At 31.1% G+C, this 21,618-nt stretch overlaps 1 protein-coding gene across 29 annotated transcripts in view; it reads left to right on the top strand.

Annotated features, from left to right (window-relative positions):
- cac (calcium voltage-gated channel subunit cacophony) overlaps positions 1 to 20,039 on the top strand; it is a 264,871-nt gene extending 244,832 nt beyond the window's left edge. For 16 of the 29 annotated variants that reach the window (XM_074130696.1, XM_074130659.1, XM_074130662.1 and 13 more), the window contains 5 exons: positions 3,634 to 3,767; positions 4,741 to 4,907; positions 14,115 to 14,183; positions 15,314 to 15,816; positions 17,219 to 20,039. In XM_074130696.1, coding sequence (XP_073986797.1) covers positions 3,634 to 3,767; positions 4,741 to 4,907; positions 14,115 to 14,183; positions 15,314 to 15,792 — 849 coding nt within the window. In that variant the 3' untranslated portion in view covers positions 15,793 to 15,816; positions 17,219 to 20,039. The other 13 variants (XM_074130700.1, XM_074130667.1, XM_074130781.1 and 10 more) reach the window with 5 other exon arrangements.
- Positions 20,040 to 21,618: the final 1,579 nt, after the last annotated feature.

Raw genomic sequence — 21,618 nt, 5'->3', positions numbered from 1 at the left:
GTAAAGTTACTGCACATCAAATAAACATTATAATAGGAAATAATAAATAAGGACTAATAATTTATCATAGCATCCTTCATTTCTTTTTTCTCACCTGTTTCGAATTTTCTTCCTTCATCAGAGTCTGATTTATCTTCCAGTAGAGATATTGACTCAGTAAGTTTCTGTCATAGCCACATAGGTTTGAGCGGATCTTTTTCTTTATTGCACATTCTTTTTTATCATTGAAGTTATCAATTAAGAAATAAGGTTGGTGCAATTGTAAGATCTTTATGTAAGCATCAATTGGAATTTCTCTCAAATAATTATATGCAGAATCTTAAAGGTAGATCCACCAAAGTTCCGATCAGAGCAGGCATTTATGAGGTATGTTGCTCAACTTTGGGCAACTCCAAAAGCCGGAGAACATTATCCTTCTACTTGTCATTAAATCAAAGGAAAACTTTCGTTCGAAATCGCTCTGTTTGAATATTGTTTCTATTCTGCACTTCTTTCGCGTGCTCTTCGAATGTGGTTTTCTATTGTGGTTGCGGCAAGGCCGAATTGAGCGTGTTGTTCTTTTCAATATCCACAGTTCTATTCTCAAGAAAACCGAGACCACCTCGCTCTGCTCTGTTCTGTTTTAGCTTTGTTTAATCTTAATCTTTTAATCTTTTACCTTTGTTTAAGCTGAGTGGTTCAGTGAAGCAGTTCGTGTAGTCCCAAGTAAAAGTTCGTAGTTTTAAATAAACGCACTACCATTACCCCTGTGCCGTTTAAAAGTTGTCACCTATTATGTTATTTTCTTGTTAGATTAGATTTCTATATTATATTTTCGCTTTAAGGTCTCCGGAGTAAGAAAAAATAGTTTAAATTAAAGTGCCACTCGCAGATTCGGGCAGTGCAGGCTAGGGCAGAAACATCAAAAGAGATAGTCGTCTTTTTACAAATGAATGTACCAAACTCTGTGAATAAAAGAAAATTCTAATTCTGCTATAATCAAGACGGCAAGATATTTTGACGGTTAAAGATAATAAAATACTACCTATCTTTGCGTATCCAACCACCTATTCAATAATAAGTCACCGACATTTTTTTATTTTGTATTTTTCGGTTGGTAAGAATGTGAATATTGTCATTTGTTGTTTCTGGGTGCAAAAATATTTAAAACATCTTCACTTTTTTTTTTTTTTTTTTTTTTTTGTACTAGAAAGCAAAATAATAATATTAGAAAGTGTGGTAAGCATGGATTTTCGATCTCAAAAAAAAGAAATTTTATTTGCTTGAAAGAGGTATTATATTGAAAGTCTTCATTGTTTGTAAGAGACTAATTTATTAGGCTTAACTTTTCTAAGGATGTTATGCTAGAAAAACCAATTAGCAATTTAATTTAGATAAGAATCTTGTCTCCTTTCTTAAATATTTTGGCACACAGATTTAAAATAAAATAGTAAAAATGGTTATGTACGAACTTACAACAAAATTATAATGCAAATTCATCGATGTTTGGTTTTTGTCATTGTTATGCATTCGATTGTTATTATTGGCTTGAGCCTGAGTTTGTGTCCATTAGCGCTCGTCATTCTTTAACTGCCTGCTGGATGTTGCCGCTGGAACTTGGGCCACCAACGGTAGACATGAAGATGATGAAGCTAGCTGCCTGCTATCAAGACGAAACACAGCACGCATTAAGTGAGTCTCTGTTCTACAAGATCCTTGAATTTAATATTTCTCAGAATTAAGGAAAATTTCTATCTTAGTTTAGCCAAAATTATGTATTAGGTATGTATGCTGGGGCCAGATTAACTCAACCCGGAAAGGTCGTATAAAGCTCTAATTTGATATTTGGTTTACATACGGCCGTGGGGTTCCTGCAATAAGCAAAAAGACTCCAAAGGATGGTTCCAGTTCGAGTCCAACTGCCTACCCTTTCATTTTTTCTTCCTACGGATCCCCTTAAAGCTCGCTGTCAGTGATGGAATTATATTGTTGGTGATGCGTCTGGCAGTGCACTCAGACAAAGATTCTGATGTTAACTAGCTTTAAACTAAAAGAGAAAATACTCAACTCATGTAGCAAGAATCTTTTCTCACATTCTTGCGCTTTTGAGTGCAGTCTTAATTTTTGTCTGTCTCTAGTCTTCACCCTTACGAGAGCCTTCCAATTAATTCTTCTGCAGTTTTTTTTTTTTTTCAATCAAAAAATATGCCCCAGCCAACAAAGCCTTCCGTAGGAATATGACCCTTAAATCTTACAAATGTAGTGTAGATGTGCTTGAGAGTTTGCTATGAACTTATGGCTTCTAGAACTAGACCTTCTATTCATTTCTTTGCAGCGACAGAAACAGCCAAAGTTCCAATCGCATCAAACCATAAGGGACTTCTTATAATCGTCTATCGCGATAAATCTCGTTGCCGGACGTTGAGGAACTGACAGCGCGTTGAATGAAAGCTTTAAATTTGAAAAGGATAAAAGAAACTAGGGCTAACTAATAAACGAAATCATGTTTAATGAATGCTTCACGCACCCGGGCAAAGCAGACCCGCCATTATGATGGACTACAACTGGAAAATACCTTGGGGAAATGATCAGCGAAAGTCTTTACTCTTTATATCAAAACCAGAATCACGTCAAGGAAGAAATGTTACCTTTTTTTTCATTTTTCCATACCAAGAAGTCAGAGAAATGTATACAACTTGTATAATTACAAGTAATTGAATTTTAATTAGGATTATTTTATAAAACTCCTTTTAATATTTTTTTCTATTGTTTTATTTCAACCTTTTAACCATGATTTGTTATTATCTTCTGTTTCAGGTCAAAAAAGGTGATGGGGTTATTCTAGTTGGAGAAATGTGTTGTGACGTAAAACTTATGTTAAATAATAGTTATTTAATTAGACAATATTGTCAAGTTAGTTAATAGAAACTCTCTAGTTTAATTTGTAAATATGACATTTCTTGCCTGGACTGGTTTAATTATTTTGTCCATTCATAGAACATAATAAATAATTTATACTTGAAATAAAATTTTTGTATCATTCAAGTAATAATATTGTTATTAGATTATTAGAGTTGGTCTAGAATTATGGAAGAAATTTGTATCTCGTAGAATATTAAAAAAATCATTATATTCAAATTACAAAGGAAAGGAAATTTAGCGAAAAATAGGTGGTAGAGTTTAAATTATTCAAGATTAGATCGAAAAATGCTCTGATTCTCCAATAGTTAAAACATAACTGCAAAAATAGGCACAGTTTACAATATATAATTACACATACAGTGATAAGTTTGGTAATCGTCATTTTTTTAATTATTTTGTTTATTTATTATTTTTATTTATTTTTATTTTTATTATTATATATATTTTCTTTTGTAGATTTATATGCATGGTTGCATGTTCACCTAGTACTTGCATGCATTTTAAGTACCATCAATGCAACGTTTTATTTTTATTTTTTTTTATTTATTTTTTTTTTTTTATCCCGAACGTAATTCTATTATCTGTACTTACGTTGAGAATTTTAGAAGTAATAGAAGCAATTTATTGAAAGACCATATATTTTGTTAACCACAAAATTCTTTAGGCATTGATTTACTAATAAATTAGAAGTTTATGATATATTACTAAATTACATTCTTTGCCCTTTTGTAGCAGGTCTTGGACCTACAAGATGTTGTGATACCGTCTCGTAGGCCTTCAGTAGATTCAATCCATGATACACACCTACACCCTACTGCTAGCTATAGATCTCAACATCGTAACAGATCAAGATCGCCCAGCATCAGGTAAACAAATGCACTGCCCTTGTTGTTTGGTTGTACTAGGTACTTGAACCTAAAACAAAAATTAATTGATTACAGAATAAATTAAGCTGTTCACTGCACAACTCGATTAACTATATAAAACAAAAAGTGGAGAAATGCGATGAAATAATGTACAGTGTTTTTTAAAATTCCGTTTATAATATAAATTCAAACAAATTTACCGTTCAAAATTGGTTTCTTAATGTTGTTAATCTTTATTATTTGGGAAATTTATGACTGAACCAAGTGCTTTAGACTTAAATTTAATATAGTATTTCAAAAAGTGGAGTTAAACGATTTGCGTAGTAAACGGCACAATTTTTATTTAATAATTAACAATAAAGCCAAAAACTAATATACACAGGTAGATGATTAATCAATTTTTCTTTCAATTTATGGTTATTATTAACTTTTCAAAGTCTTTTTAAATTCAGCGATTATTCCACCCCTAAACCACTTTGTATATGAATCTATAATATTTTCTTTTTGATTACAAATAATAAAAACCGTTACTTTTTTTTTATTTTATTTTGTATGGCAGTATTTTTAAATGAGCAATGATAAATAAATTGTTAATATTATCATTTCGATATACAACCACTTAATCGTCACCTTAAATTTTGTTACCATAAGTTGTCTAAAACAAGTAGAAAACCTTGAGTCGAAATTTTACATAATATACCTTCTCCTTTCAGCTCTTATTTAAGAACTTTGCCAAAAGGAAAGTAGTTGTTTTTTTTTTAATTCAGACGCAACAATTCTGGTCAATAGCGTCCAGATAAAAAAAAATATTGGCTCCAGACAATTTTCTACCAATAAATACTGACCTACGTCAGAAAGTAAGCTTTAGAGGATCCTAGAAAGGAGCCTGCACTCGAATCTGGAATTTCCGACCTGCTATTATTTTTTTGATTGTCATTATAATTTTAATTATTTACACAATTTTGTGAATTAGCCGACGGGCTCGATCCCCTGGGGAAGTTGGAAGGAGCCCGTCACCTCGGCGGATGTATCACCATCACCATCACCACCATGAAATTGGATTCAGTGATACGGTATCTAATGTCGTGGATATGGTTAAACATGAACATCCACAATTTAGGCGTTATCCCCATATTCGAGGTAAGTGTTAAAAAAAAAAAAAAAAAAAAAAGTAATTAAAAATTCACATAGTTTTCCTTATTCACAAGATAATATATTTACTCTTTTGTAAATTTTAGCAGTAAGTTAATAAATCATTTCCAGAATGAATAAACGACTTAAAAAATGAGATACAAGCCGATATTACTGTAAAAAATTGAATTGTAGTCAAGTAATCGCTTGTTTTTTCAGACGGGTCTTATCGTGGAACCCTACCAATTAGGTGTCGTGGGGCGGAAGCGTATACTTTACTATACAATTTTTTTTTTTATTTTATTCAATAAGAAGAAGCTTCTAGCTGAATTCGAATTAGAGATCTCTCCCTTACAAATTTACACTTCACAACCACTACACCAAAAACCGCCGCCCCTACACTATAAAAGTTCTTTGACAAAGAAGCAATACAAACTTCGAGTAAAATTTTTTTAATAAAACAAAATCTTTATGTACAACGAATGTTCATATTACATGGCGTAAAAGGTTTAAGTAAATAAATTGGATTTACAGTGTCATAAACATTGGTGCAGGCGTTTTACCATGAAGACGATCTTACATTTAGAAACGTTTTTACAATCATTTTTTGAAAACAAAATAGTTTTTACGTCGTTCCCAACAACGTTCTTGGTGTCTTTCTGTACTTAGTCGATATAACTCTCTTTTCCTCTTAATATATTTTGATGTTTTGTTACGTTTTCAAATATTTTTACATTTTTTAAAGGAGTCACAAAAATTTGCCAATTTCATGGATATAGATTGAAATTACATAAGTATGACTTAGAATATGCATACTATTTTTATTTTTTAATTAAAACTGTCCGGTAGGACAGTTGTATAAGGGTTGACGTCAAAAACTGCACAAAAAGCATAACTTTAAAAAACCACCCAACTTTGACAATTTTTTCCTCTTTTTCTACAATTTTTTTGCTACAACCCAGATCTAATATATTTCGGGAAAAAATTTGCTGAAAATGAGTAAAAACGGCATTTTCAAAAATTGTTGTTCTTTTTATTCTTGTTGTTACCATTTTGTAACCCCTAAACGCACGAACCGATGTTCATGAATGAGGTGTCGTTCGATTTGGAATTTTATGTAGATATGCCTTTTAGGGATCTTGACCCATGTATGTAGGCCCCCTACAAAATTATTGCTAATATCTCTGTAAATCTTAGCCCGATATTGATAAAATTGGCAGGATGAAGGAGTTAGGGCCTATTATTAAAGTGACGTTCTGTTCTTACACCTATTAAAGAGAAGTATGGCAATCGTTTCAAATTATCGATGCGTGCACCGATTTTCATGAATGAAAAGTCATGCGAATCGAAAATTTGTATAGATTTGTCTCTTGGATGTCTCGAAGCTGTGCCCCTTAAGGAGGGGAGTTAACAAGACCACTCCAGTTAAGGTGCGATAGGTAGGTACGGTTCCTACTTAATGCCGTATCATGATATAATGAAAATATTACTTATTCCAAATGTTAATAAAATCTGTAAAGCAGATATGAACGTCACTTTGTAGAATAGACAAAAAGGAGAATCTGTCCAAAAGGTACAAAAATCTCTTTTAACAAAAACTTACAGTAAGGTTGAATTAAGGTTGATTAAACGCTAAAAGATACACTAATCAGCAAGTACCCAACATTTTGTTAATACTTAATATATCATTTGAATAATTTTACTGTATTAACTTTTCATCAATATTTTTTAGATTTCATTAGATGTCCTCGACCCTTATCACAGGCCATTCCATTCTTAATAATTTTTTTTTATAATAATAAAATGTACATTACATCTTCATAAATAAATAGGCACTATATTTTAACTCTATTCCAAATTATTTTTCTGATGGATCTCTATTTTGCACTTCTACACTTGCACATTAAAACAGAAAAAGACAACGTTAAAGTTGATTATTGTTTAAATTTGAATCACGGATTTTAAACAAAATTGATTTCTCTGTTGTAATTTAGTGTAGTCCCTTTAATTGAGAACTTTTTGTAAAATAATTTATTGGCTGTCCTAAAAAACAAGCATATCTTTATCTACGTTATATTACATGTGTACAACATCGTGGGAAGAACACCTAGATTAAGAATTTAGTTGAAGAAAACTATATTATTTAATATTAACCCAGATTAATTATTACCTATTATTATTAACGCCTGACTACTACATAAAGTAACAATAACTTTAATCGAAGAAAAACTTAAACCGACGATTTTTATTTAAGAAATAAACAAATCATTGTAGTATGTTGGTGTAAGCATTTATTTAAAAAGTTGTTGAAATCTTTAGCCTCATAATTACTTTTATATTTTATAACGTTGTTCTTTTATTTCTGTAATTAGTTTTTTGATTATTATAGATTAATAGATATTCTATCTAAGTTAAATGGTGGGCTACTTGAACAAATCTTTTGTAACTGATACCAAAGAAGTATGAATGGGTACTTGCTGATTTGTGTACCTTTTAGCGTTTAACGTACCCTTATATTTAACTTTTTAAACTGTAAGTTTTTTTTTAAAGATATCAATAACATACTTCTAGCACAATTGAAAGTCGTAAGTGTCCTATTTCGGCCGCTATTTGAGGAGGAAACTTACCAATAATGGGTGGTCAAAAATTATTCTACCAAAATAAATTTTCATTCTTTATCTATTAGCTAACAGATCATGTGTATGAAATGTTTATTAAATTAAAAATAATTATAAATTTTAAACTCTTAAGAAAATGCATTTCACTTGTAATCTCCGCGTGGATCCCACAATATTGCAAGTAATTTTAGATTTCACTAAAAAAAAAAAAATGCAATTGTCACTACAACTAGTTAGTAGTGCTGTAAATTTAACAGACATAGATGGCGTTTGAACTTGCAGCTGTAACTGATAGCAGCGATCGTATTAGATGTGATTGAGAAAAGAGCAAAGAAAAGAAGTATTCAGAGAACACCGAAAGTGCACTGTTTCTCTTTTTCTCGCCAGGTATTGGCTTCTTAGCCTTGATTTTCTACATCATATCTGTAGTCTTGTACTGACATTCATTTCATTAATTATTCCAATTGTTTTATGAATCCATCCTTATGTTTTATTCATTGTGAGAAAGGTCTTATAGCAGTTCATTTGTTTCATATTCAGTATGAAAACTTTTGAAGACACCACTTTCCAAATTTTTCAGCAATTTTTGAATGTTAACAATAACTTTTTTTAGATTCAGGTTGAAGAAGCTAACTACAAAAAAACATTTTTTTAAGTTCAGCGGTAGCCAAACTTTTAGAGGCAAAGACCAACAAGCTAGGACTTATTGTCATATTAGGTTCGATCCCTGATCTTTATTTTGGATTTTATTAATATTGAATATTTAAGTAACGTATGTTTGCAATTCGCTTCCAACCACGACACCCGATCGATCGGTAGTTGGATGTAGAACCTGTCCAAAAATTAGGCTTTATTTTAGTTTACATTATCACATTTCTCTCAAACATCTTTTATAAAAGGTCTTTGCAAAAGAACTTTTATAGTGTAACGCTGACAATTAAAGGGTGATAATATAGAATATTTTTCGCTGTGCAACGTTTTTATGATAGCATTTAACGTTAAAAAATCGCAATTATTATTCATATTTCAATTGTTGACTCACACTGCTATTAATACAATGGGACAAAATCAAATGTCAAGATTTGGTTTTCTTCAGCAATCAAATTAGTACCCTTGGTCCGATGTTTTGCTGGGTTTCAATATTTGCTAATGTACAGTTTGTTTTCAAGGCGCGTCAACATCATGTTATTATTGGCGCCCGGAGCTTTTTTCAGTGCACTGTCGACCTCCTTAACGTACAATGCTGTCCATCACCGGACAGTGAGCTGTAAGAAGCTCCTATGAACAGAAAACTAAGGGCTAGCAGCTGAATTTTCGAACCCAGTTGGAATCCTCGAACCCAGTTGTAATCCAAGATCCCAGTAGGGATCTCCGCGTTGGAATCCAGTATACGCTGAACACTGAGCTTTATGAGTTATTAGCTTTATTAGTTATTTAAGAGTATTAGCTTTATTTACTAAGCACTTTGATGCTTTGTTTTCTTTTTTATTTTACCTGAAATATTGCTTGAAAATGAAATTACATGAGAGGTAACTGCTCTGTTCGCAAAACGAAGAAAATTGCGATAATTACCAAAAAGCGAGTTTCCATTTATATTCAACACTGTGAAGAAGTATAGACTTAATGGTTTGTCTTATTTATCCCACAATTAAAACTACAGGCACTCAACTATCCTTAGTTCCTTAACACTAAGACATTTTATTTTTCCGAACCTTTTATTTTCCATATCGAATCCTCAGATACTTCACTCATTCTTTGTCTTTGTTTGTGTAGTACTTTAATCAGATAATTAATTGATTATTTATTTTACCAAGAAAATGTTACTAGCACGCAATTTGATGTACTGAAAACAAAACCTTTCTCCCAAACAAGCATCAGATACACTTTCTTTTGTAATGAGCTCAATTGTTGTTACACTCTCCAAACATTCCTTCTGACACAAATGTTTTACATTTGTGCACCATACAAGAGCTTCCCACTTACACCCCAAAAAATCTATCATTTTTGTCTATCTTGAAAGAAGCGTGCAAAAAAACGTTTTTAAGCAGTCCTTGGGTAAGTGATTGATCGCTGATCATCTTTTTCTTGAAAGCTAAGTCTTGCCTTTGTTTAGTTTTTTAAGGACTAAAGAATTAGGCGCAGCTAAATCTTTGAACGCTGCTGTGTACAAAGTCTCGTATTCTTAAAACAAAAACGCTTTGTTACTTCTACTTTTATCCATCATTCTCACACTTCTTTCTAAGAATTCAGAAGTTCCAGTTGACCCATTTTCTCGTTTAAAAGACTCCTCTTTTTCCTTTTACTCTTTTTTTTTTTTTTTTTTTTTTTTAGAGAATTTTCCTTAATTATTTTCGAGAATAGACTATAGCAAATAATCGCACCATTTCTGCGTTTTAATTAAATTTGGCGTTTTGCCATATTTTTTGTTTCTTTCAAGAATTTCCAAGCTTCTGAAATTTACTAGACGGAATTTAATTATTTTTTGCACTTTCTGGTCCATGCTGCATTCTTTGTGTTCCGCACAGCCTGCTTGGCATTTTAATGAGAATTATTTAAAAATAATAATAATAATAATACATTAATTGGTTTTAAGAAATGTTAGGCGGTACGCACTCTTAAAAGATGGCTTTTCCATAAAATTTAATTGAGCAGAAAATTTATTTTAATATTTTGTGGGCTGATGACCCAACACTGATAACGACAGGAAGAGGTGTCGTCATTGTTTAAGAGGACATACATGAAAATATTTTATATTCAAATTAGAGGGTTGGAAAAAAAATAAGCAGATTCAAAATGAAAGTCAAAGAAATAATATGACGTTCAGAGTTTGTAATGTAGGAGGACAGGATGACACGGAACTGCTTCTAGGAATAGCGTTGGTCAGACAGCTTACTTGGCAAACTCAAATTGGCTCTCTTAGCTATAGATATCTTAGATATTACCTACTCCTACTCAGAGAACTGAGAGATTAAGTTTCATTGAGGTACTGCGAATAGCTTATTTTGCGCTATTAATACTAGAATGAGTTAAGGAATCGGTCCATGAGGATTTACATTTGATGCAATTACTTTTCAAACTGTAAAAAATGAGCTGTTAAAGCAATGCTTCAAAAAAAAAAGGTTGTATGGAAGCAAAAAAACTTCTTTTTCAGCGGTTGTCAAGAATCATCATGACTTTCCTCTAGTTATCATGACTCTTCCTTCACTGAATAAATACAAGAATGCCCTCAAGCATGAAGGGATTAAAAGATAGTCTCTAGAGGAAATCAGCACTAGTAGAATAGAATAGAATAGAATAGAAAAGAAATTTATTATTCTGGGACAATTGTCCCCTAAGAATAAATACAGGTACAAATAGAGGCCTTAATAGTTTGGCCTGTGATTATAGAGAAATTAAATAAATAAATAAATATTTACAAAAGTGAAAATGAAAGTAAAAATAAAATAATAAAACAGCAGAAATTAAGGAAATGAATTAAAACAATTAGAATTTCGGAGGAAGCTGAATAGAAAGGAGATAACTGAATAGACGGGATTTAAAGATGGATAGGGTAGGAGCATGGCGGACAGATGAAGGCAAGGAGTTCCATAGAGAGGTAGCACGTATGAGGAAGGACTTGTCAAAGGATGAGGTACGGTGAGAGGGAATATAAAGATCAGATGAGCGAGATCTAGTGTTACGGGAATGGATGGAGGATTTAAACTTAAGGAGTTGAAAAATATAGGAAGGCCTTTGAGACTGGATGACTTGAAAAAGGAAAGAAGCCAAAAAATATTGGCGGCGATAGACAGGAAAAAGCCACTTCAACTCATCGTAGCAGTGCGAAATGCGAGAGTCTCTGGAAATGCTGAAAATAAATCTTATGAAGCAGTTCATGAGGCGCTTAAGCTTAGCTTCAATATCACCAGATAGACCGCCATACACTAAACAACCATAGTCGAAATGGGGGAATATAAGAGAGGAAACTAGGAGTTGCCGGGTCTTAATTGGAAAAAGGTGACGGGAACTATTAAACTGCTTAAGGATATGGATGGAACGGCGAGAGATTTGGGAAACATGGTTTTTCCAGGATAGGTTTTGATCGAAAGTGATACCAAGGTTTTTCACAGAGGGACAATATTTTATTGGGGTATTGTAAAGGAAAAGATTAGGAAGAGGAGCCAATGATTTAAGGAGTGGGTTGGAGCCAATAACTATAGCTTTGGTCTTTTCTACATTCAGGGTAAGCTTATTGTTCGTGGCCCATGCTGAGATGTTATTGAGGTCTTCTTGAAGTTTAAATACAGCTTCAAACAAATCCGACGGGGAAAAGGATATGTAAATCTGAAAATCATCAGCATAGAGGTGATACTGGGAATGAGAGATGGAAAGAGGAAGGTCATTGATGTAAATTGAGAAGAGGGTGGGAGATAGGGAAGAACCTTGAGGTACACCGCGTGACAAAGGAAGAAGTGAAGAAGGATTACTATCGGGAGTGACAACGAATTGGGAACGATTAGACAGGAAGGATTGGAACCAACGGAGGGTGCTATTGGAAAAAGAGAGGGATTGTAGTACAGCATAAGAAGCGAAGAAAATATTCTCTTTCCTTTGACGAGTCAAAGAAAAACAGAATTATAAACGAATGTGCTTCAGGAAGAATTTTTAATACAATACCTGTAACTATAAGACAGTTGAAAATTTAAAAAATAAGACGCAATTTACAAAAAGTATATAAATATAATAAACAATTGCTTTTATTCCGTAAAAGAATTCAATGTAGCAAGCTGATGCACAGAAGATTTTGGACTGATATGATTGGTTTAAAATTCAGGAAATGTTATTGTTTAAAGTAATTATTTTAATATAAAGATTATTTATACTACACACATTTAAATCTTTTGTTTATATTACATCGTTGTTAGTAATCTATCCCTTTTGAATTATTATAGTGCCATTATTGATATGACTTTTTTTCTAAGTTTGTAACCTCTTTATTTTTAACTAGGTTTTTTTGTTATTTTGCAAATGACTCAGGGCTCCTGCCAAATTCCTGTTGTCTGCTTCGCTATTTGAATGCCATTTTGGAAATTGCTTTTACCACTGACGCTCTGAATTGTGAATTTGTTGAACTGAGTAAAAACGAAAGTATAAGGAATATATTTATCATTTATTAAGAAATATTGGGACACGGAGCGTGTCTTATTCCCCTAGAGATTGCAGTTGCATATTGGACCAGCTCTTGAAGGTCTGGTTGGTAAATCCTTCCCTTCTTTAAGAGGTCCAAGATACTCTCAAATGGTCGTTGTTGGGAAATGACCATATCTGACCTCTGGGATCAAAATACCGTACCTCACGACCTGCCAACGTAGAAGAATAATAAAATTCTAATTATTATTTTATTCAAAAGTTTGTACAAACTAAGATCACGATCAGTTTACAAACAAACAACTAATAATAAAACCTATTACTAAGGAAACAAATAAAACCTTAAAATTCAAATTTACAAAAATAATTAAAGATTTATTAATTATTGTAATCTAAGAAAGAAGATGCTGGACAATAAAAAAAAAACACTGCTAAAAAAATAAAAATACATTTAATTAGTCTTAATAAATAATCGTTTGGAAGATAATGAATTCTTTATCAAGTCTTAATAGAAAGTGTAAGGAAGAATAATAATCAGTGATCATGTAAAAAAAGCAATCTTAAATGGCTTAATAAGACTTGTAGAACATTCAGTATGGTTTAAACTGTCTGGTTCCCTCGCATGGATTATATGTCTTAATCTAAAATATTAAATAATAAATGTGTTAGCTAAACAAGTGGTCCGAAGACTATCTGAATTGATACTTAGATAAATACATATATATTTGTATAATTACATTTATTTTTAATTTATGGCGCGACATCACTAAGGTCATTGGTCCCCAGAGCTTTTTTCGGTGCACTTCTGGTCTCGACAGTTTTCTCTTTTTACAGATAACACTGTCCACCACCGGACAGTGAGCTGCAAGAAGTTTGTAACAAAAAAAAATTCTTAAGCCCAGCAGCGGAATCTCCGCGTGCGAATGCAGTACGCTAACCACCGAGCTTCTTCTTTTTTTATTATTATTAAAAGTCGTTATCGCCTATTATTTTTATTTCAATAACTACGTTTGTTTAACACATTTTACATGAAATGTAATTGGTTGTTAAGAAGGGTTCTGAGATCCACCCTCAGAAGTCCTATTCTAGTAAATATTGTATGTATTTGCATATAGTATCATATAGTGAAACATATCATGGTGTGATTACACTAACACTTAATAAAATCTGTAAATTTGAAGAAAACCTTGAATATTTCATTAAAACAAAGTTGTGTGATTGTTTTACATCAGATTTTTAAAAGTGTTTTTGTGCGATGCGCACAAGTTATTTATGTTGTGTGGTTGATGGGTATGATTCGAGGTGTGTATACCTAAATACGTTTTGCTTCATTCATATAAATTTATGTTTGTGAGCAAGCATGTATGTAAGTGTGCATGTTTATGTGCATTTTTTGTCAGGAAAATTATTGTTTACATTACTGCTACCATGGTTGATTTTCGAAACCAGTAAGGTGCAAAAACTTTCACAGATGGGAGGTATTGTCCGTGTGGGAATCACCATGTGCCAGTCTACATGGGAGCGGCTAACATGTACGATAGTAAGTAGGCTTCGTATAAAATAGAAAGTTCTCGCTTTTACTGGTTCGAAAATTAATTTAACATTTCTTTGCATGACATTTTGCTTCATCTTCTAGTATCTTTTTCTTTTATTCACAAATATGGTAATTTTCATTCTCATAACTTTTTGTCTCGTAAAAAAAGTAAATATTTTTTAATGGACCAAAATCACTAACTTCTAACTGGATAGAATTATTTTAAAAAAACACCTTAAATGCATGTTGTAGAGAATAAAAAAAATCCATAGGTTTTTTTTTTTTTAACATTGTATTGTATAGTAAGATTTTAATACTAATCCAAAATAATACCTTGTACTGAACCTACAAATTTTATTAGTAATGAATATTTTTTAATCGTCTCTTTCCCTTCTGAATAATTTCTTCCTCAAGTTTAAAGCTGCAAGCTGATAAATTGCTCCAACATTGCAATTTAATCTTTTCCATTTGCTGCAAAATAAAACAAAATAATTTTTCTGTAAAATATTTCAAAATGAATGCATGTCTTTCGTATATTTTAATTTATTATTTACACTTTTAAAGAAAGTACTTTCAGAAGGCCTGAATTTATTTATTATAACCCACGGCTACATTTTATCTTTTGACAACCCTAGAGCCAGCATTCAGTTGATCTGTTTTATATACATCATTTTATTTACATTGCAATTAATCTTCAATGCATTCCTAATTTATTGCAATTTAAACCACTTAATTTGATTAAAATGCATGAATTGTGAATTATTTAAACCTTAAGAAATTTACTCCAGAGGTAACCATAATCTTCCCTTGAGCCCGGATCAACGGTTCTAGCTAAGTTAACAGTAATTAGAACTCTCAAAAATTAATTGGCTAATCCATTCTTGTATTCATAGTTACCTAAAGTGGGAAAAATTAGTAACTGAATTTCCAAGTCGTGAAGTAAATTAACTTGAGTCCTTTTATTTATTTCTGTGTCTTAGTTTGTAAGGGTCAAGTTTCTTGGACATTAATGCCTTTTTTAAAATTCGTTTGAGTTCCATGTACCTTTGAATCAGATTAAAAAGTTGAAATGAGCATGCTAGTAAAGTGAAATTCCCTGCTAATGTTTATTAATTTCGAAAAATCAATTTTTTCAGGGTCATGGTCTGCATCCACGAGCCCTGCCCGATCACCGAGCCCGACGCATTATGAGGGAGGCGTAGGAGGAATAGCAAGCCGTCGTGCAGTTGGTGGCGCTTACAATACGACAAGTTTGGACCAGCGAAGTAGGTCCCCTTCCCCGCGACCCCATCACCATCATCAGCATCATCATCATCATCAACGACATACGCAGCACAGTTATCCGGTTCTGGTAGCAAGGCGAGGCCATGGTCGTAGGCTGCCACCTACACCTAGCAAGCCTAGCACTTTACAACTGAGGCCTGCTTCTATTAACTTTCCTAAACTCAATGCGTCGCCCACTCGCAACTATCCGGGCCCAATGAGTTTTGAGCAGGCAGTAGCCATAGGACGTGGAGGCCGTTTGCTTCCATCTCCAGTACCAAACGGCTATAAACCACCACAGCAGCAGCCATGTGAAAGACACAGCGATTCAGATGACGACGATTGGTGCTAGCCTTTGCTATCAGCCAGTCCCCAAGTTAGTGAAGTTATCTATTCATCTATAAAATTAATCTAATAAAGCACGAAATCAAATGTAGAAGGAGTGGACGGGGTAAAAAGATAGTGAATTAATAAAAAAAAATCAATGATTTTTTTAAAATTATTATATTTAAAATAATAAATCCGTGGCAAACCACTTAAATTCATAAATTTCTTTTCTTCAAAAAAAACCATCTGAGTAATCGACGCCAATCTCGTGGCGTCTCTCAACTCATTTCTTACATTTCACATCGACTTAAAGACAATAAATGGGTTCACTTGTTCGACTTACCCTCAATATTGCTCAGTTTTAGCGATATTACGCTCATTCTCATCTATACCTTATCAGAAGAGGCTGTCGATTGCATTTTCTAGAACAAAATACTGAAAGGGTATCGATGACAAGACTTGCAAACTCCATTGTGGGTATTCTTCATGACAGTTTAGTTGATTTACCTAAAATATAAGAATCATGGATAGTTAAACTGGTCAGCCTTAAGTAATGAACGATTTCCAAAGTTTATTTTCTTTTATAGTATATAAGTATAGATTGTTTTTATTTCCAAATTACAAAATATGTATAAATTTACCTTCACAAACTTTAGACTACTAATAACCGTCCAAGGAGTTCTAGGTGTTCGAGACATTTCAAATTAAAATAGTAAAAACCACAACAAATAAAAAATAACTCATCTAAAATAAACTTTCCAATTAATATCCTTAAAACACTAACGATTTATTTCCAATTTATATCCAAACAAACAAATGAATCGAACGAAGTGAAATAAATGTCCTCTTAAGCTATTATTATTATATATAATAGGTATATTTGAAATAGGTATTAACGTTTTACACAACATACTTTCTGTAAAATAATGAAAAACAGAAAATATTTATTAAAAATGAGGACAATTTATACAAAATTAAGTTCTTTAAAAGATTTTAACTTAGACGTCTTTCGGTTAAAAATAATGGGAAACTTTATTTTGTGTCCATTTAGCACTTGAAGGGATCTAGACAGAAGATTGATCCTGAAATGAATATAGACTTACTAAGAATTGATTCTATATTCTGTTGCGTTCTTCTTTAACTGTGACTTCTCTATAATATTATAATTGAAAGTGCTAATGCGAAAATATTTAACAACTATTATCAACTGTTATATATGTGTAAAAGAGACTGCGGTCATTAGGGACGAAGCCATTTGATGTTCAGTCAAAGAAACATTAATTTGACATTATATTTCTAAATGCAAACGTTGTGTACTTATTACAGTTAAGATTACCAAAAAAAGTGCTCATAGCTCTTAAATGGAAAAACGTTTTCGAACTATAAATGATCATTTTAAGCTCAATATTATCCATAACTCTTTTAAATTACAAGTATTTTCTGTATTGCAGTAAAGGCAAAAGGACTGGCGTTGATGTATGAAGATGAAGGTTCACCCGTACCTCATTAGCCTCTGCAACTGCCACTCACATCTGTAACTTCCCCTCAAGTGCTTTACACTCACATAACAAATATAAAAATAAATGTGTACTTATTTCATAATGATGATATTTGTACACATCAGTGATTGGGTTTTTTGGTTTTTCATTTTTCTGTGATAATACTAGTAAGACGTTTTATCGACGACTACAACGTAATTGTGAACACGTGTATTTTTATTGGTGCTCAGTTATGCCGATTTATATATATATATATATATACATATATTCTAGGAGTTACTGATGATTCTCCTACTTAAAAAATAAAAATAAAATATATATATACATAAATATATGTATATATAGATAATAGTAGTTGTTATGAGCATGCGAGAATGACGTGTGTTTGGTGCGACTAGAAGAAAAAATAATAATAACATTTTTAATTAAAGAATTCTTTGATTCCCTCAGGGAAAATAAAAATTGTAGTTTTCTTACTTACATATTATTATAATTATTATTATGAAAATTACTGTTTCTTATATATTTTGCTGCTGACACTAGTTCTTTTTGTTCTGATTACTATATTATGTGTCCTGATGTGTCTGATTTTAAAGGGGTACTTCATTGCTGTTTTTCTTAGATATACATATATATTTATCATAAATATTAGGAAATAAATAAAGTTACATATATATAAATATATATATAAAATACTATCTATATATATATATATATATACTTATATATAAAACATTTGTGTATATACATACAAATCTACTTTTTTGCTAATGTTAATGTACAATTGCGCGATTTGTGGGTACAATAATCCCATAGTTAAAAAATAAATAACTTCAATCTGTAATTTTAACAAAGATGCCTTATTACTGTTTGTGAGAAAATGTTTGTTTTATGTTTTTGTTTATAACTATATTTCCATCTGAAACAATATCGAAGTTTTTTATACTAACGACTGATGGTAAGAGACTGCATCTTCTACAATCTCTTATAAGGAAGATGCACTATACGTATAGTTAAATATATCTTTGAAAAAACAAAACAGGAAAACAGCTTTTTCTGTCCAGTTCAAATAGTTCAATTGATACAATAAATAATATGTATATATATATATATATATAAAACAAAAAAATTATTATATATATATGTATATACATTGAGAGAGAGTGAAGTGGTAAAAGAAAAAAAATGTAAATTTATAAATATTACATTATTAAATTTTGATTTCATTTTTATCTAGCTTATTATCAAATCACATTATAAATAACATTATTGTGAAAGAGTTACTTTTCTATTTATCGAATAATAGTTTATTGAAGATAATACAAAAAATGATTAAATAAAGTAAATTAAAACAAAAATTGCCAATTCAGCATTCGTAAAGCCTCGTATGGTATTTGTACATATTGTAAGTGTGATGGACATAATGTTATTTTTATTGAAATGTTACTATTATTCATGAAAACAAAACGTGATGAACATAAACAACCAATCATTTTATATAATACTTGTAAATAAATATGACTACATAATGTGTGCGCAGCACATATACACACTCACATACACACATACATACATATATATATATAATATATATGTGTATATATATATATATAATATATGTATATATATGTATATATATATATATATATGTGTGTGTGTGTATGTATGTAAGTAAGTTATACTTACATATATGCATATAAGTACTTCATTTTTAGACAAACATTTTACTGTTCATGCCAAAAAAAAAATCAGCAGCGTACCCTTTTATTATTTAGACAGACAAAATTTCGTAATTTAAAAATAAAAAAATATATAGATCCAAAAATAAAACAATTATAAGCAAAGACTGGCACCATAATTCTTATTTACATTTACTTTTTATATTTCTTAATTATTTAACCGATTTGTTACTTTCTATGCAGTTGTTCCATTTAATTGGCAAATGCTGCCACTGCCATAACGGAAGGACCTAAAAAATATTATGTAGTAGGTTTATATGGATAATTTGTATAATAAAATAACATTAAATGTTGCCAGTAAAGATGTATCTTCTTTGTATGTATTTGAAATTTAGTTGTGTACAAAAATGAGTTTAAAATTTATAAATAATAAATTTAATAGCTGATGGGCAAAAAAATTTGCTGACATAAAAGTGTAAATAATTTTCCTAAAATGGAAATCACGAAATGTAAATATGTCACAGATCATCTGTTGAATTATGGAATCAGTCTTTCTATCTAATTGCTCTGTGAATACTATGTTCATGATACAACAGCACACATAAGTACTGTTAATGTAGCAAATAATAATAATAATCTAATAATAATAAATAAATTAATACATTTTCCATTATGATAAAATTCGGTCTGACATATATATTTTCATTCACTGTATTTAAAAAATAATTTCAGGCTCTGGAAGCCAATTTGAATTGTAATAACTTTAAATGTAATACTATGAGCAACTTTCAATCACAGATTAAACATAGCTTTACACCTGATAATGTTTGTTATTCAAAAAGTTAAAAAAATATATATATATATTTAAAAACCAAAACAAATTAACCAGGTTGTCATTGAATAAATGTAAACTTCGAAAGTATATGTACTTTTCAAATTTACAGATACTATAAGGCAAAGAGCTTGAAAATAGCTACAAATAAAATAAATAAATAAAAACATGTAATTTAAAGTAATAATTTGTTATTCCTTTGTATGGCTTATTATATTATATAACATATATAAAATCGAATATAAAGTTATTTTTAACATTCCTTAGATTTTGGTGTTTTCCCCAAAACAAAAGTAATTCAATTTTTACGTTTTCTTCAATTTTTAGAGAAAAAATTCTTCTTTACTCGCAAGAAATTCCCTTGGAACCCATTATTGTAGAAGAAAATTTTACGCTTTAGTTTAGAGGTTGTGAATTCCAACGCGAAAGAAACTGCTGCATGTTGTGGCTAAAAATTCCTCTAATAATTTCTTATTGGCAGCCTTGGCCCTACAATACTTTCGAATATTAGTATAATAAATAGCATATTAAAGTGCAAAAATTTGAATCTTGGTGTAGTTCTTGAGGAACAACGAATAAACGTCTTATTGGTTTGGATAAATAAAAAAAACCTTCTTATATGTTGGTGCAGTAAATTTAAAATTTTTGTAGCAATATTTAAGTCGTGTTTAACGTTCGGTAAAAAATAAAAACATATTGCATACTTGTTAGCGAATTTCTGTATCACATTTTGTGTGATTTTTGTGTCTTATTGCTTACAACGTCATCGTATTTAGTGCCACAAATTTGAAAATAAATATTCTTTCTGAGCTCAAAGACAAAGGTAAATTCTTCAGATGGGGTCTCCCTTTGTAAGAATTTTCGTTGACATGAAACATAAAAGTATGCAATCAGCATTTTTCTGACTAATTGGAACTACACACAGGACTTCCGTACCCAGTTCTACTATGAATCTATAATTGTGATGTACATTTATCAACCAACATCCTCATGAGCGTTATTTTGGAATCTGCGGTCATTAACTTGTGGATGATCTTCTCCTACATCATAGACTAGATTTGCTAAATTTTCATTTACTGCCAAGCATGAATGTTAACATCGCTGATTTCATCTATTATTGCGGACCTAACCACATTTGCAGCATGAAGTTCATTTTAAAGAATGATCACATGTCTAGTTCAATGCCCACTTTCATTGACGAGGATAGTAAAGTTATGGAACATTTCGGCTGCATACTGTGTGAGCAAGTAAGCACTAGAGTTTGAGGAAGTTTAATCACGACCGTTAACCAATCCGATCGTTTACTTCTCAAAATCAGGTACCTACACAAATTTACGCTAATCTAAGAACCGTAAATGATATTTTAAAAAATGTGCAAATAATGTGTACAAATTCCTTGAACTTTTTTAAATTTTATTTTATTTTTTTCGCGACACAAAAAGCCTAAAACTAATCACAAAATATGAAGTCTAGGTTAGTGATTCGTAACGTTTTTGAAGCCAGAGAGCACTTTTGATTAAATGAATAATTTAAAGAGAATCAAAGGGTCAAAAAATAAGTATAACACTTTAATAAAACAAACAAACTAAACAAACTTTAATACGCTTTCACTACTTTTATTACAAATTAAACAGATTTATACTTGATACAAGAGACAAAAACCACATTTGTTAAAACTATAACTAAAAATACTCATTTATAAACAATAAATAAAAAAATTAAACGTTATCCTAATTTTCGTTAATAAATTTTTTTTTTTTTGAAAGACAGCTCCCAGGCGACTTCTTTTTTAAATTGAGGTTTGCCCTCTTCAGAAAAGATTCTTTCACAGGGCTCCGAAC

This window comes from Rhodnius prolixus, unplaced genomic scaffold, assembly GCF_049639745.1.
Source record: "Rhodnius prolixus isolate KJV_2025 unplaced genomic scaffold, Rpr scaffold_1, whole genome shotgun sequence".
Classification (NCBI taxonomy): Eukaryota; Metazoa; Arthropoda; class Insecta; order Hemiptera; family Reduviidae; genus Rhodnius; species Rhodnius prolixus.
This window is presented reverse-complemented; position numbering and strand designations above follow the sequence as displayed.